This window comes from Onychostruthus taczanowskii, unplaced genomic scaffold (assembly GCF_017590055.1).
Source record: "Onychostruthus taczanowskii isolate IOZ18803 unplaced genomic scaffold, ASM1759005v1 scaffold162, whole genome shotgun sequence".
In the NCBI taxonomy this organism is placed as follows: Eukaryota; Metazoa; Chordata; class Aves; order Passeriformes; family Passeridae; genus Onychostruthus; species Onychostruthus taczanowskii.
In genome coordinates, this window is record NW_024498818.1 from 57,137 (window position 1) to 74,531 (window position 17,395).

General features: G+C 42.4%; 1 protein-coding gene across 8 annotated transcripts in view; it reads right to left on the reverse strand.

Annotated features, from left to right (window-relative positions):
- Window positions 1–17,395, reverse strand: part of IQSEC1 (IQ motif and Sec7 domain ArfGEF 1) — a 278,474-nt gene that overhangs the window by 33,927 nt on the left and 227,152 nt on the right. For all 8 annotated transcript variants that reach the window (XM_041399502.1, XM_041399500.1, XM_041399499.1 and 5 more), the window contains 2 exons: window positions 5,476–5,755; window positions 3,656–4,920 (listed from right to left, as the gene is read on the reverse strand). In XM_041399502.1, the coding sequence (XP_041255436.1) occupies window positions 3,656–4,920; window positions 5,476–5,755 (1,545 nt within the window). The remainder of the gene's footprint in view (window positions 1–3,655; window positions 4,921–5,475; window positions 5,756–17,395) is intronic.

Below are 17,395 nucleotides of genomic sequence, written 5' to 3' on the forward strand. Positions count from 1 at the left end.
CTCTGCTAGATTAAAAACTGAGACTGAGCAATGCCAACCCTATCTCCCATCGTCTATAACACCAGGCACAGCTTCAACAAGTTTTCAAACCACTCGGATGTTGTCCCCATTTTGCTGACACTGCTTTGTTAGCACAGAAAGTGTTTGTGCCCTGTGCCCAGGAGTGCTGAGCAGGCACTGCCCAGTCCCTGTGCCTGCCATGGCCCTGCCGGGTGTGTCACCGCGGGCAGGGGACACAGTAACCCCGAGCAGTGCTAGCAACAAACACACCTGGCAGCCACAAACTCTTGGCAGGGACCCAGAGCTGCTGTCACCCCCCTGGTGACACAAGGCTCTGGGCAATCCCCGTGCACAGAAAGCCAGTCCTGCACTGTTGACCCACGGGCAGGACACATCTCACGCTGCTGAGGTTAAACATTTCTAGTTAATCTCTCAGAACCATCAGTGCATCAGTAGCAGGATGGAACCTGAAAATCCTACCAGAGTGGGGTGCAATAACTGGTAAACCTGGTATTTCCAGCCTGCAGTCAAAACAAACAGGAGAATGAAATCACAGCTCTTTTTAATTTTTTTCTCCTTGTTTTTGTTCTTAAAGCAGCATTCAAAAGGCCTCTTGAAGCCTTGTTTATAAGCAAACCAGTCTGGAGGGCTGGATTTGCATTGGCAGGATTTGAAGCCTACAAAATAAACCTTTCTAGGTAGTGTTTTCCTTCTGCCTGTGAGGGACGAATGGTTTCTAGTGTATCTCACCCAGTCCACATCCCTTTCCAGCTCCACTGAAGAAAATGCCTAATTCAACACAGCTGGCCTGCCCAGGGCTCCCTGGGAGCTGCTGCACTCTGGGCATGCACCTGCAACTCTTCCTTTGGGGAGGAATGAATGGGAACACACACTGCCAGCCCACTGCAGGGGGAATCACTGCTGCCATTCAGAGCCACAGCAGTGCACAGAAGCTGTTACTCACTTGCAATTTCTTTGGCAGAAATCATTCCATTTTGGGGGATACTTTACCTTCTAGCATAGGGGCTACTACAAAATGCCATCAAAAAGTGCAAGTGCACTTCTTTAATGAACACTAATGTTCCAAATTGAAGGTCAACTTACACTTTGAAAAAAATTCTGTGATCAAGTGATGATCATGGAGTCACAGAATGGTTTGGGCTGGGAGGGATCCTAAAGATGACTTCTTCCAAATCCTCTGCCATGTGCAGGGACACCTTCCAACAGAATTTCCAGAAAAGTGATTTTCAATTACCTATATTTTTTCCCAATGTCCTGTGTTGTCCATTCTCTTGGGAGCTTTGTGCTGCCGATGTTTTGCATCTATCAGTGATTAAGTGAACTGGACCACCAGCTGTGCTCAGCTTTTACCCCACCCATAACTGCCTATCTTAACAAAGAGCCTCTGATAAGAAAACTGCACTTTGGCTTCTGAAAATTGTTATTAAAATAGGAAAGCCAGAAAAGCTAAAAATTGAAATTTCAATTGAGACGACAGTGACTTTCCATGCTTTTAAAATCCTAATCCTTTTACCACTTCTGCTGAACAAAGCAGAAGTATTTGCTACAATTCATGCACTTCTTTAAGGTTCTTAATTCTTTGCATTTCAGCCAAGCTTCATGTACCACAAAGAAAGGACATTTGTTAATTAAGGCTTGGGATCTTAATTTGCAAGGAAGATTTCAAAGACACAATGAAATTAACCCGAACTCCTTGTAAAAGACATGCCTAAAATTTCCACTGGTAGATGCAGACATTTGGAAAAAAAGTTGCCTTCTTGTACTAGCTAAGTTCAAAGCCACTTCTTTCAGTGCTTCCTCCTGGGTGGAGCACACATCCTCCCAGGAGCTGCTGCCAACACTCTCATTGCTCCGTCATTTTATGATCATAAATCTGTTGTGAAGATAACATGGTGAAAAGACAGTGAAGTGAGTCTGCTGCATTGACCTGGCCACTGCATTGACCACTCACCTCAAGATGCAATTTGCAATCCTACCTGATGCACTCTCTAGAGACTCCTGAGCTTTCACAAGAATAAAGCTTTGAAGGTTCTCCAGCTCCCTTTTCAAAAGAATTTACAGACTTGTGCACCATCACACTCTATGATAGTTCAATGCCTAACATTAAGGAAAATGTCACAATCCTCAGACTTCAAGGGCCACAATCAAAACCCAAGACATGTGGGATATGTGGGATATTTGGGGACTGTCTGAGGAATCAATAGAATCACACTGACTTAGCAGAAAGTAATGACAATCTTCACTTTGCTTTCAATGCTGGAGATAAAATGCAGTGGGGAAAAGGAAAGATGCCACTCAGAGGTGCTGCCTGGAGTTCTGCAGAGTCCTGTCCTTCAGCACTCACTGCTGAGGAGCTGCACATCACCTCACAACAGAGAAAACAGGTTTATCTTCGTGCAAATCTGTGCAGCAAGGTCACTTCGATCTGTTTCAAACAACTGCCTCTATTCTTGTCTGTTCCTGATGTTTATTTTTCACTTTCAGCCTCCTACTGATGTGTCACTAGCAGCACCTGACAGCTTCCAATGCTCTCATTCACCCCTGCATGCTGCCTGAGCACTTTTTCCATTCACTTTTTCCCTACCCCTCCTGCAGTGACTCAAAAGACTCTAACCAAGCCTGAGGCTCACTGAGCATTGACTGCTCGAGGCTTAATTGCTGTGCAAAACCCAGGCAAACACCAAGTGTTAAATGTCAGCCAAGGCACCAACTCCTTCCTCCCCACCTGCCCTGCCAAGGATGTTATTTTCAAATCTACTAAAAAAGAGCTAATTGATGTATTTTCCTACCTGTTCAACTTCACAAGCAGCGATCCTATGAGTTGCATAATTCCAATTGGCTGGAAGCTCCCATAAAGGCATTTTCACACAGATTAAAACCTAAACCTGAAAGTGTTTACAGCCAAACTTGGGGCTGTAATGCACAGCTCATGTGATGGCACCAAAAAGCTTGAACTGACTGCAATGTTACAACAAATACATGAGGAACCACCAACCTGTCAATCCAAACACATCAAAGCACTGCTACCTGAAAAGGAGGCCTGAAATCACTCAAGCCAGAAGGAAAAGATAGGAAAACTATGAGTCATAGGCAGAAATACAAATTTTGTGATAGTTCTGTGATAAATGATAAACATTCATTTAGTATAAAAAACATTCAGTGCATTGGCTTTTAGCATCACAGTTTTAATGAAATCTACTGAACAAATTCCAGGCCCCGCCAGTGTTAAACAGGAAACTCATCATACACTGCATGCTGTCTCTAATTCCTATATGATGAGTTTTACACCACCTACATGATTAGGGCAGGAAGAAATCTGAATTTTTTACAACATAACACCCAAAAATGGATCAGGATCAAACCACCATATCTTTCCCCAAGAAGGGAATTGGATTAATCTTCAATAATTTACTATGATTCCTATACATATAATTATATTTTTTCTTTTTCTCCTGAAGCTGTTAAACTATGAAGACATCAACTTAAACTTGAACATGAACAGTCACCACAAGGACCTTGTTTGTTCACTGGAAGGTCAGTACCAGACCTCAGTCCTACCTTACCTGATACAAGAAGAATATTCCTGGTTCATTCTCAGTGACACTGAGAGGAAGGCAGGAACTGCTGTACTTACTTGTTAAAAAGATTCAGCCCAATCCTATAATGGCGTTTCCTGATAACATCGTTACTGAAGGCAGGGGAATCCCAGCTGTTGCGAGTCTCTTTGTGGTAGGTTTGTTTGCTCAAGGTTTGCTCCCTTAGGCTGTCCCTAGAAGAGGATTCTGAGCTGCAATTTATTGTATCATTGGAGTTGGAAGTGCTGTTGATGCTGTCATTGTCTCCATCAGAGTAATCAGACTCTGATTTGCTTTGCCTGTTTGCTGTGCCATTGATGGCCAAGTGACTGTCTATGGGCCTAGCCCTGTGCCTGGCGTCCTGCTCCTCCCGGGTGATGATCTTGGCAGGAATGCTGTGAGGGATATGTTTAGGGCTGCCTTGCTGGCTGGCGATGCCTCGGTCATACGCATTCTGTCTCTTTAATGAGCCCCTCTCCGAGCGATCGCTCAAGTCCACGGAACTGTCACTGGGCGGCTCGATAGTGAGCAGGGGGAGGTGATCCATCCTCATCCTCTGCTCCTGACATTCCAGTGATGGGGTACTCCTGCAGCTCGTATCAGTGTCTATCTTATCATCTTTGTGGGTCATGGACCAGTACTCTTGGGAAGAGTTCACGGAGCGGAGCCTCAAGTCCGACTCCGTGCTGGACGGCCTGTCCACGGACTGGGAGAGCGGCAGGGGTGGGGACAGCTCCTCCTCGTCAATGTACAATGTGACATCGCTGTAGGACGCCGTCATCTCGTCCAGCTTCCTGTGATCCACATTGTGGATCGCTGGTTTGCTCGGGGCACAGCTCTCCCTCTCCATCTCCCGGCTCCTGACCTGCTCCGCACTCTGGATTTCATCCGAATGCAGACTGCGGCAGTTCAGCGCGTCATCGATGGACTCCGCCAGGGATTTCACCTGCCTGGAAAAAGCATCCTCCAGTTCTGTTATAGCATCAGTGAAATCAGTGGATGCTGCCGGCGACTTCATGGTAGCTGTCTCCCCGAGCTCATTGCACTCCGACGGTACCAGGGAGCCCAGCTTTGACCCATCATTTGTAACAGAGACTTGCTTCCCCTCGAAGTAGGAGCTGTGGACTTTCTCAGGTCCTTCAAAGGAAAACTGCATTCTCATATTGGACAGGACGATGCGCCTTGACATGCGGTTCTCGGACATAGAACTGCGCAGGCGCTCGAAGTTCTTGTTCATCTGATACTGGCGGAAGGCGGTCTGGATGGTGCGGGCGGCATGTCTGGTGATCAGACGGCCCCCATACTTCCGTTCTAGCATCTCCACCTGCCAGGGAACACACGCACCCCTCGTCACTCTGTGCAGCTCAGGACAAGGGTAAAGTCTCACAAAACATTTAACTCTCATAACCATTTTATTATATTTTATGTGTATTGGTTTTGAAAGTAAAAACTCAAAACTCCAATGATGAACAGAATAGTAATCTGTAAATTCCACCATAAAATGCAAAATATATTAATTCACCTCACAGATGTAAGAGAATATCAGTTGCAATAAGTTCTTCCTTCCTTTCTGTGACAACAAAAACACCTGGGTTTCAAAATGACTCATTTTCTTAGAAAAATATTTTGCATGATTACATTCTAGTACACTCCTGGAGCATAAAATCTCAGTTCCAAGAATGGCTTTTTCTTTTAACAGTATTAACTGTTAAAACTACTAAATCTTAATTAAACTGTTAATATCTTTAACACTTTTTTCTAGGAGGTGAGGAAGGCGTATGGGACAAAGAATAACGGAGTTAAAGGTCCCAACTGAAGTGATGCTAGAAAAGACTTCTCCCAATTCACAGACACAAACGAGGTACCAGAGCTCAAATACCTGCTTATCCTGTAGGTCCGAAGAGAGTTCATAGCTCTCGGAAAGCGATCTGGACCGTTTGATGGCTTCCTCCTCGGCCTGTTTGCGCAGGATGGAGGTGGAGTGCTGGAGCTTGGGCCGGCGGGCTCGCTGCTGGCCGGGCGCGATGGAGTAGAGCCCGTAGGGGTGCTCGTAGTGCTCGGGGCTCAGGGCGGAGCTGTGCGTTATAGGGCCCTGCGGGTAGCCGGAGGGGCTATCCAGGGACGTGCCGGTCTCGCTGCTGGGAGCCTCCCCCTCAACGCTGCGCGACAAAAGAGAGACAGCAAAAGCCTCGGGTGAGCCCCGCACACCAAAGTTCTCCACAGCAAACAGCACAGTTCTGCTTTAGTTTCATTTTGGGTAGGCATCTAGCAAGTTTTGTTGTTCGCAAGCAGGTGTTACAGGGGAACGTGGCTTTTTTTTTTCACGACAAACACCTCAGTTTTTGCTGCAGTTTTTGCAAGTCTCAATCTGCCATGCCCGTGACATCTTTAGAGCATGAGTCAAACAGGAGAATGGAGGTTTCAAGCGTTATTTAACTTTATACACTAATTACTAATAACATCCTGAGTAAGTTGCTCAGGAATGACTCTGTAAAATGAATGAAAACTTCTAATTTCTTATAAGACTGCTTATTTCCAAGCTTCTCCATTCAAAATGACAGATGCTTATTTATGTCTTTCTTTGCTTTGACCAATTAAAACAATTATTTTCTTACCCTTATATTACAATTTGACATAAAAGGATTAGTTTCATGGAGATAGGGATTTAATGGATCTTGAGAGCTATGATGTTTCTAAAAACTAAAGTTGGGGAAAAGTACTTGCAAGAGAAATCTCATTTATTTCCCCCTGCTAGTGAAAGACTGCTCCCAGGGGATACTTTTGGCAGGTTTTGGAGTAAAAGCATCCCAAGGGACAGTGTTTCTAGCTAATGAAAGCAACATGGTTTCAGGTGAAAAAAGCTCAATAGCACCTATCTAGCAAAGAGACTATTTTGTTTTCACACAAATGCTGTTATTGCTAAGGAATAAAGGAAAAACACCTTTTCTATTATAAGGGTTGCACACAATAGGAGACATTTTTAAATCGAGCCCTAGGTGTATTGTCTACAGTCTGAAATTGTGTACAGTCTGAAATACTGATGACTAATAGCAATTTGTATCTGGGTTGTATTTGCAGGAGTGCACTCTCACATTGCAATACATGCACTTTCACTCTTCCATCTTTTCATGTTTCACAGCACTATTTACTGTCTGTCTCATCGTGTGTACACAAAGCATTGACAGAAAAATAATAATTTTTTTTTTTAATTCCTCAAAAGACTCAGTAAACACTTCACACATGCACCAATACAAGCAGTGTTTTTTTGTTTTAGGAACGGTACATCCGAACTCCAAAGAAGTAAAACTCCACATTCCCACCACGCCCTGTATTTTTTTCCTTCGTTCATATGTACTTAAAAACCAAAGCCCTCCTGTTGTCTCTCAACTGTCCCTTCAAAAAGTGCAGAGCAATTTCTGAAAGAATGTTCTCCACTGACTGAAGAGCTGAAGGTTAACCCCGGCCAAACTCTCCCAGCTTGAACAGTTTGTACTTTTTAAAGGGAAGGAGGGGAAAAAAGCTCCTTAGATTTCTTAAAATGCTTCTATAAACATGTAAAACTGAAAGCAAGTCCTCTCTCTTTGCCCATCAAAATATGACTCCAACCAAAAGGTATTTTCAAACATACTTAACCCAAGCGGGAAATATTTGCAGTGTGCACACATTGCTTTTTCCAAAAAGGAAGCTGACAGGAAACTAATCCCTTTCCCTCCGTGATACAGCTGGCTTTCAACTTAAAAATGATAAATATCCAGAGTTCTGCCGATGACATTGAAACTGTGTAACCACCCGCTAAAAACAAACAGGTCATTCTCTCTGAAGCATCCATTAAAGACATGGTATGATACTGAACTACTTCATGTTCTCTCTTTAAACACTGAAATTCCTTCCTCTGTTCTGCCAGCTGTGAGCTGTGCTATTTTGGACATCACATCCTAGCTGCAAGTTTATTTGTAAGTACTTTCCATACGAGCATGGCAAATTTGTTTTTAACAGGAAGGCTGGAATTATCTTCTTAGGTTCTGTTGATGTTTTCTGCCTTCCTCACCCTTGCATTGTGAACTATTTAATAACCCTTCCATGCTGATTATAACCTCCTGTTGACATTTTAATAACGCTACCTTCGATGGATCCCTTAACCTTTTCCTCAACAAAAAGGGTACTGCCCTAATCACAAGAAGTTGGAAGGATATCTGCCAAGAGTTCTGACTAAAGTTAAGGGTTTCTTCTTAATTTTTAGTTTGCCTTTTGTACTTTTTCCAGATATAAATGTGATGTTTGACTGACTCTAATGCTTGATCTCATTTTGTTCATGGGCCTATTCCCTGCCACCTGACATTTGAAGCATGGAAGTAATTGCCTTTTACAACAGGCACAACAACAGCCCTTCCAAGCAAACACACGTGCACAGGCTTTAAGGCTTTCCCCCATTCAGCTCTTCCTGGCCTCTCAGGAGCAGCTGAAGCTCCATATGAATTATTTCATTAAAGTGAAACTTCACTGGCAGAGAAAAGCAGCTTGCTTTCTACTTCTTCTGCTTTACATATGTTTGGAGAAGAAAAGTATGTCAACAAATATGACTTGTGTGAAGCTGCAAGGATGGCAAGTTGGATTGCTCCACTGAGGGAGCAGCACAGAGCTGGCAGCAGTGCTCACTGAGCCAACTCCCAGCACTTCCCAGCAGGCTGGGTCACTGGAGGTTATCAAACGTGAAACGCCCATCTGTAAGAAGGGTGGGAAGGGGAGTTTGGGGAAGTCCAGATGTGCCAGCCTGACCTCAGTGCTGGGCAGGTCACGGAGCAGGTCACCCTGAGTGTCAACACAGGACAACCTGGAGATCAGGTCTGGCCAGCCTGGAGCTGGGAAAGGCAGGTCCTGCCTGACCAACCTGCTCTCCTCCTGTGACAAGGTGACCCTGCTTTAGTGCTGAGGGACAGGCTGTGGATGTCACCCGCTGGGACCTCAGCAAAGCCTTGGGCGCTGCTCCTCTCAGCCTCCTCCTGGAGAAACTGGCTGCTCTGGACAGGTGCTCTGTTCCCTGGGTGGGACAGTTTGAAATCCGTGTGGATGTGGCACCTGGTGACATGGGGCAGGGGTGGCCTTGGCAGTGCTGGGGAATGGTTGGACTCAGTGGCTTGAGAGGGCTTCTCCAACCCAACAAACTCAGAACACGAGCCGGTCACTGCAGGGTTATGAGGGTGGTTTTTATCTATGCACTTACTAAAACTGCCAACACACAAAAATGTCAAGGACTCTGCTCCAGGCTTGCAGCGAGAACCAGGAGAAATCTCCCTGGGACTGAGGGAGTAGCTGAGACACCTCTCCAGCACTGCTTCACTTCCACACCCTGCACACACTGCCTCTCTCTAATGGGTGAGAAATTAAGTATATTAAGCATGCTACAAAAATGGACAATGTAATACTGTTAATTATTATTACTTATGCTTTTATTATATATGCATACATATATAATGTATTAAAGAAATGTTAATTAAAAGTCCCAAATGGAATTATGAATAGCTTTTTAATAATGGTCTCCAGTTTGAGGCATCTGCAACCTACCAGACATGTCCAGTACAATTACTGATAATTTCATTGTTTAAAAAAAAATTCTAATGGATTAATTTGGTCTATCTCCCTGCAATGTGCAACTGCATATTACTAGTGAGCCCAGCAATCTGTTGAATATTCTAATTGTGTATTATTAGGAGAATGCAAAACAGCTGAAATTAACCTATAAGTCCAACTGTTTTACTGCACTCCTGTTTCAGCGAAAAATAGGCACTCATTATCTGCCAAGCCAGAAAAAGTGAAAGGTTGTTTGCATTATTTTACAAAGAAGCAGACAATGGAACAGCTAAAGAATAAAAATGAAATATTTTAAAATAATTAGTATTACTAATATGACTTTGCATAAAAAAATTAAAATAGAGCCATTGAAAAACTTTATGCAACTAAATAACTTTTTGAAACAGTTGACAGCATTGATTGAATCAGCATTTTATCAGAAACTGAAAATTTCTTCCTGTATAAACCTCAGCTTATAATACTGTTTAAAAAATCCAGGCTGACAAAAAGGGGAGGAGCTGCTGTTGCTAGGAAAAGGTCCTGATTTTACAATAATTTCCCACTATTCAGGGATAAGTTCCTTTCAAGAACTACCTAATAAGAAGAAGCTCTGTCTGCTCTCTCCCTCTCCAGTTGTGTGGTTAGCCATGACAAAAGCAAAACATTTCCTCTCCAGGCATTTTAGCAGCACTAGCCTGGCAGGTCCGTTCTTCCCTGGCTCTCATTTTACACTTTCAATTGTTACTTCTAATCACAAAGGCTGTAATTAGCACCAGTATGCTAAATCCACTACCATATTTTAAAACAATAACATATTATTCAGGATGTTTGCCTATCTACTGTCATTCTTCATTTTTCATTTTTATATTCACACCTTCCTTTTCCTTCAAATCTTGCCAAAATATTAGCAAAGAAAAAAAATCCACAATAAAGACAAAATTTTGAAAATAAGAGAACTTCAACATTTGAACTTAAAATGGAAATCTTAAAAAAGACCTGAATTCCAGTAAGGAGCAAACCCCAAGCTTTTCCATGAGTATGGATTTATCTGTTCCACTGACTAATGGCAAAATGACCAGAGGAGCTGCTGCTTTGGATGCAGAGGCACAAGAATTTATCTGTCAGAGAATTTATACTATGAAAGACAGAGACTTGATATCCAGAAAAGCAGAAAGTCCCTTTCCTCCTGAGGCCCAGAACCTTATCTTTAGAACTACATGCATATAAAAAGGAAGTATAGAACAATACCATCACATGCAAGGAATGATTCAGTGCTGCCTCTCGCCCCAGAAACCCCCCGGTTTACAAGCAGTCAAGTGTCCCTGTGCATTTTTAGAACTAAAATATGAAGATAATGGGAACATATGCTTACAGAAATCACCCAAATGTTCAAACCAGTTTGCTGCAGATTCAGTTTGGAACAAAGAAATGAAACATGTTTCTAAATAATGCAAATGCCAAACTCAAACTGCATGCAACACTCTAAAATAGAACCAAGAAGATCCTCCCAGCAGAACAGAGCAAATGCTTGAGAAACTGTTTTACAATGAGCATTCTCTGAAATCAGAATTATTTTCATCACTCTTTCAGAATGGACTTTCAACAGTGTAATATAAAGACATGAAATTGAAAACAGGCCCTAACAACTGGATAGTACACACATGAGAACCAATCAGCATTATATTAATCCTGTTAAAAAATTGTTTTGGACACAAAGGGAAGTATGACAATATAATAAGTTTGTGCTGTTACATCTTTAAAGATTTTTCCATAGCATTTCAGATCCTTAGAAGCATGAACACATGGGTACACAGAATAAATTTCTTTTATTCTACATTGTGGAAAGGCAGCACGAGTATCACAAATACAGCAACAAAAACATGCCCAGCTTAAAATTCTAGTCAGCACAAGGTGATAAAGCCACTCAGCTTGGCCATGACAATCCAAGGGCTCTGTTCTTTGGGAAGCAGGGAGGTTTTAAAGTAGGGAGGTTTTAAAGCAGGGGTGTTGTACAGCAACAGTAAAACTCCAAGTAGTCATGGCAGCCTGAATTCAAATTAAGGAAGAATCGATACTTTATTTTATTTGTTGCAACAGTGAAGCACTTGCATGAGTGGTTCTTCGTGAAATTCCTCAGCCAAATTATCCTTCTCTCACTTGCCTGCTTTTCTCTGGATCCATATAATTTCTTTCCCTCTTCAAGAAAAATGCATGTAAAGCTGGTTCCCTTGAAGTTACATCTACTCACAGAAAAATTCAGCAAACTCATCTCCTTCCTTTGTCCCAGAAACTTTTCTGCCCATAAACATCAACATATCCACAGCTGAATTATCCAGACACCTTCTTGGGACTCTGACTTAGGATTTATGAGATGGATTTAAATGCAAACCACAGAGTGAAGCTTTTTGCATTAAAATCTCATTTCACAAACATCATTTCCAGTAAAACTTCTGCCTCACTCAAAAATAAGTATTCTGTATAAACAGGTCCAAATGCCCAGGGAGGAAGAATTGCTACGCATCTGTTTTACACCAACCATCTTTTAAAATGTGGAGGTTAAAACCAGTCAAACTCTGATCTTAGCTCCTAATTATAGATTTCCACTTGAAATAGATCCAAATTCTCTACCTAGCCCAGAGAATGCAGACCAGAAGTCGCCCGTAGAGCTAACTGGGTAACAGAGAGAAGCAGGATGGCAGCTGCTGCAGCAGCTGGTACGGCCAGACACTTCCAACATGACGGCTGAAACAAACCACTCGAATAGCAAAAATGTTTAGGCCAAATGTGGGCATTCCACATAGGAACAAACCTCTCCAAAAGTCAATGTCTTGCACATAACTTTGCCTTTACAAGTGCAACGAAGCCCTGGTTTGAATGTGTAATTTTAAGTGACAATTGCAAGCAGAACTCTGCTCTCCAGAGCTGTGCCTCCCCACACAACGTCAGCTCACACGAGCACTCCTTTGGCTCAGGGTACACCCACTGCTTCAAAGCTGTGCTTCAGTACCTGTGCTGCTCTCTGCCGTAAACAAGGAGGTGCATTTAATTAAAGCTCTGATGTGTGCACTGCATTATCTCCAATTACCCCACCAAACGTTCTCCATTAATTTCTCAAAATGCAGAACTGGCCGTATGTGCTTCACACAAGCTATGGTTTAGCATTTTTCTCCACCCCCCAATACAATATTCCCCACTGGAGTGAGAACATTTGAGCAGAAGCTTGTTATTAGTGCAGTTTGAACTAGAACCTAGTCCTTATTGCCATGTCTGGTTTGTGCTGTCTAGTAAACAGAAGTCAATTATATTAACAACTTACACAAATCCCCAAATTCAATAAGCACAATAACATTAACAAACCAATCTACCTTCAAATACACCCTGCCAAGAGTTCAAAGCCATTATGATGGACAGCAGCATTCACAGGCAGTGACAAAAGCTTTGATCCAGGAAAGAAATATTGACCAATGTGTTTTACTTCCACTGCACTTTCAATTCAGCTGTTTCTGTTCAAAACAAACGAAACCTTTGAATGTACATCAAAGTAATGTCCCAGGTAATTCATCTGACTGAAGTTAAATATCATTGCAAGAAAAATCCAGACACCATTTGCATGTGTCTCAGAAGCAAACCCTAACAAAGCAGTCACTTATTCTGTAATATTCTGTGGTGAGAGTGCCAGTGACAGCAGCCAGAGTCAAACAGTCTGAGAGCCATTGAGAGGGCAGAGCTCCACAGGCAGGTACCCCTGAGTGCCCTGCAAACCTGCAGCAGCTCCTGCTCCAAGCCCTGATTCCCAAAGCACACAACAACCCCAGCACCCAGCCCCTGGACACTGCCAAGATGTAATTCTCACCAAGTAACCCCATAAAAGGCATTAATGAAAACACTTCTAGAAAAAGGGCATTTTGACCCACACTCTCAGATGCCATCAGTAGCAGCAGAGAGCAGTGAAAGGTGAGAGGTTATTTTCACCCCCTGAAGCAGAATGCAGGAATGAATGCATGGAGATGGAAATAGAGGCAAACAACCCACACATTTTAGGCAATAACACAACAGGATTAAGAACTAAGAATATCCCTTTGGGAAAAGCTTATTGAGACTATCTTCAGCTTCCAAGGAGCACAAGGAAAGTTAACCAACTCTCAGATCACCTTTGTCAAACAGTGGCAGCATATTGGCCACCAGACACAAGAAGGTACAGAAGGATCCACCCAACCAACCCTCCCCAGTAGCATTCAATGCCTCATGAACCTCCCTGCTGAAGGCAAAGCTGCATTTTTTTGTCATTATTTAGCAAAAGTAACAAGGGGACAGGCAGCCCCAACAGAACCTGGGTACAGCTTACAAATGTTCACTTCTATCTCAGGTGAAGTCAGCCAGCATCACTCACTGCCAATCTGTGTTAATCATCACCCAGCATACGTTTATTCAGCAACAACTCTTTAAAAAATGGGTATTATTAAAAGATGACTACGGGGTGATAATTTGAGGCTTGTGGCTCAAACCAGCCCAAGTTTTAGAATTTTTGAAGTTTTTTTATGGTCAGTTCTTCTTTTTGATATGCCAGCATAAAACACATTAACATCAGAAAATGTCATGTATGCTTCAAAAGGATGCTTTGTTTCTTGCATGGAATAGAGCTAACAATTTTAATGTAACTGTGGGATGGATCACTTAACAAAATCTGCGAAGGTCTGCCTCCCACTGCAGACTTTGTCCTGTTCCTCCTAAGCAAACTTTTACACAACATGATAAGCTTGAAAAATTTGTGGAGTTTCTCAATGCAGCTGTAGTAGAATTTGACCTCAACTATTTACAATTTATTTAGATACACAATTCAGCAGCAGCAATCCTCTTAATTTAGCAAACCCACACTATATATGACATGTACTGAAGATAGCAAGATATTAGCACACATTCCACTGTCTATAAGACACGTCCTTCAGACCCTGCTAAGTTTAAAAAGGAAGATTTAGTATCTGCAGCTGAAAAACCCTGATTTGCACACACAGCTGAAGCAGCATTTGATACAATGCAAGAATCCTCGGTGTGCTGTGCCAACCATCCTCCTCTTTCACCTCTTCAGCTGTTGTGTCAAGCCTGTCCCAGAAGGGGTGAGAGAACAGCACTGCTGCTGAGCAATCGGCTTGCTGGCAATCAGCTTCTGTCAGAGACAAGCACTGATTTCCTCTACCCAGTCAGGTCTTGGGGGATAAAACTCTTTTTTTCCCCTCTTCTGTTCCATGTATGATAGAAACATGAACTACTTTGAAGATGCTTAACAAAATCCTGTTCAATGAGTCAATGTTTCAGGCCCGGAAATGTCATACCTAGAACATTCTAGTTATATAGATGGTTAAAATTATCTCATCTTAGATCAAATATAATAAAATTAATACAAATCAAACCAATATAATAAAAAATATCAATCAAATTAGATCAAATAAAACCTAACACTTGACTCATTTTAAAGGTTTGCCCCTGCACTATTTGAAATGCTTACGACAGTACAGAGCGCTAGGAACAACTTCCAGTGTTTCCCAGTCTGTGAGGGAAATTAAGAACCAGCATAAACAAAGAGCATGCAGAGGGTCCATGCAGCAGAAATGACAACAGAACCATCTTTCTGTACCAGACACTGCATTGAGTAAAGTGTCAGAGAACTAACAACTGTGTTCATTTAAACCATATTTTAACTTCTGTAGCAAATAAATGTTGTACAAAAGGACCTATTTAGAACCAAAAGATTTCCTTTCCATGACTTATTATATATTGTTATTATCTAACGAGTTGTGCTTTCAAACAATGGCACTGATGAACATGAGATACTTTGCTGTCTCTCCAGGATTTAAGAAACAGTTGGTCAAAATTACCTTATTTTAAAATCAGAAAGGGACTGTTCAACTTCAAGTGGTTGGTTGACTTCCCTCTGTGGTAATAGATAAAACTCAAAAAATTACAGAGTAACATACTTTAAAAAGCCAATCCAAAAGGAGGATGGGCTGTTACAAGTCTGATCAGAGAAACCTCTCACTGATCTAACTGAATCTGAAAGTATATATAAGTTGCACTCCATTTTAATCACTGCACAAACCCTCCACTTGACTGCCAACTTTGCTGTGCCAAGTCTCAAAAAATAAAAACCAACCCAAAAAGAGAATGAAACTCTACCAGTTTTCTCTAAGGGAATACAATGTAATTTTGAAATGTTTAAGTGCAAATGGGCATGGGAAACTCTCAGCAGGTAGGAAAGAAAAGGATGAGAACACAGCACTTGTTCCTGCTCCCAGGGAAGCTCAGTGTGTTGTTACCCAGCCAGTGAGAGCAGGAACTGGCCTTGAGCACTCTGCCCACAACAGGAGAGAGGTGTTGTAACTCACTGGAACAGGAGCACTGCTCACCTCTCTGTAATCACAGGCATCCTCATAAAAGGGAGATTTTATCCTCTGCTGCACACCCAAGGTTTATATCAGAGTGTACAGGACACAGTGTTCAAGGAAACCAAATAATAGGAGATTTTTTTGTTGGAAGTATGGGGCTTGGTGGAAAAGACAGTGTTGTAGATGATCCTTAGGTTCAAGGCAATGTGTTCAAACACAGCAGGATCTGCAGACACACTCAAAGATACCACACATAAATCTTCACTCTTGTAGAAACGAGACCTCAGAAGATTGCTCATAACCTCTAAATCAGCTAAAGAGCTGACAGATGCTTTTTCTCATTCACAAACTTCCTTCCTTTTACATTTCCTCCCCATTATGCTGAGTCTATACATTTTACAGCTCCTTCTCTGTCAGAGAGGAATTAAGTGCAGGCTTTCAGTAGAACTTCTGACTCACCTCACTGATGACAATGAAAGAGTAACACAGGTAGCAATTCTTGCCTTGGAAATCTTTTACTGCACACACAGAGAAGAGGAGCAGTTTCTGGGCTGTGCAGGACATGTTGCAGCTTCCTTTGGGTGCAGCACAGCTGCCCAGCACTGCTGGCTCCCAGAACCACCAAAACACTGCACTGCCTTTTGCTTAGAGCTGGATTGAGGATCCCTGTGGGTCCCTCCCAGGCCAGGAACATTCTGTGACAGAGTCTGCGATGGGGACGCAGCTTGGCTTAGCTGGGGCTGCACGTGAGGCTGCTCAACCACAACAGGAGTCTGAAATTCACAACTTGGGTAACTCTTGGTCATCTGTAGGTTCTTCATCACGGTACAGTTCACAGATCTTTCCACAATGGAAAAGTGGTAGAAGCCCAGTTTCTGAAAACAAGGGTCACCACTTTGTGAAATGAAAATGTGATATCGTGCAAAGACAGATTTTGAAAATCTCAACCACAGACAGTGGGAATTGGTCTTGTGTAACATGCTGCACTGTGGTAGGAAAACCTGGAATACGTTTCTTCTACGCTAACCTAATCAAAAACATCTTAATGACTTCTTAATAACACATAAAGAATCCAAGTTTGCATCACATTGTCATCATTTGGGACAAGTTCCATTAAGTCCAGGTAATCCTGTGTTCTCTCTCCCTTCACAAGGCATTAATGATTAGTATTAACAGGAAACTATCAGCTGTAAAGTCCCATTCTCTCAAATCTAAGAGAATTAAAATCAGCTCCTTCTTCAGTTTCTACTAATGCTTGACTTCACTGGTATCTTCTAAACAAGACTCACAGAATAAAATACAAGAAAAGAAAATATAAATAATAATAATGAACTTCCTTTCATGAATCCAAGAACAGCTGACATTATCTAACATTTAACACCTTATGAAAAGGTCGCTTTGAAGCATGAGAATCACCCCAGATGCCTCTAGAATGGAAACTCAACAGCCAATTCACAGCACATTACTATAAGAAGAACGACACAGAAAGAAAAATAATTTTATTCCTGATTGAAAACAGAGTGATGTTAGAGTGAGAGAAAACCTATTCTTAGGCTGCCACATGACCAGAAAGTCAGGGATTTATGCAGGCCTGTTCTCTGTACTCAGATCCCTGGGAGCTGCAGCTGGATCAGGAACACTGCTGTCCCTCTTGTTTGAAGGATGGCTTCCTGAGTACAATCCCCAAACTAGGAGGGAAACTCTGTCTCCAGTACTGTCTTTAAAGGCAGGCCAGCTTCCAACTAAATCATCCATTCCTTCCCATGGGTGTACCCTAGGAATTCTGTGCAGGCACTGACATGGCCTGTCCCAACCTGACCATGACAACAGAATGATCTCTCCTATAACCAC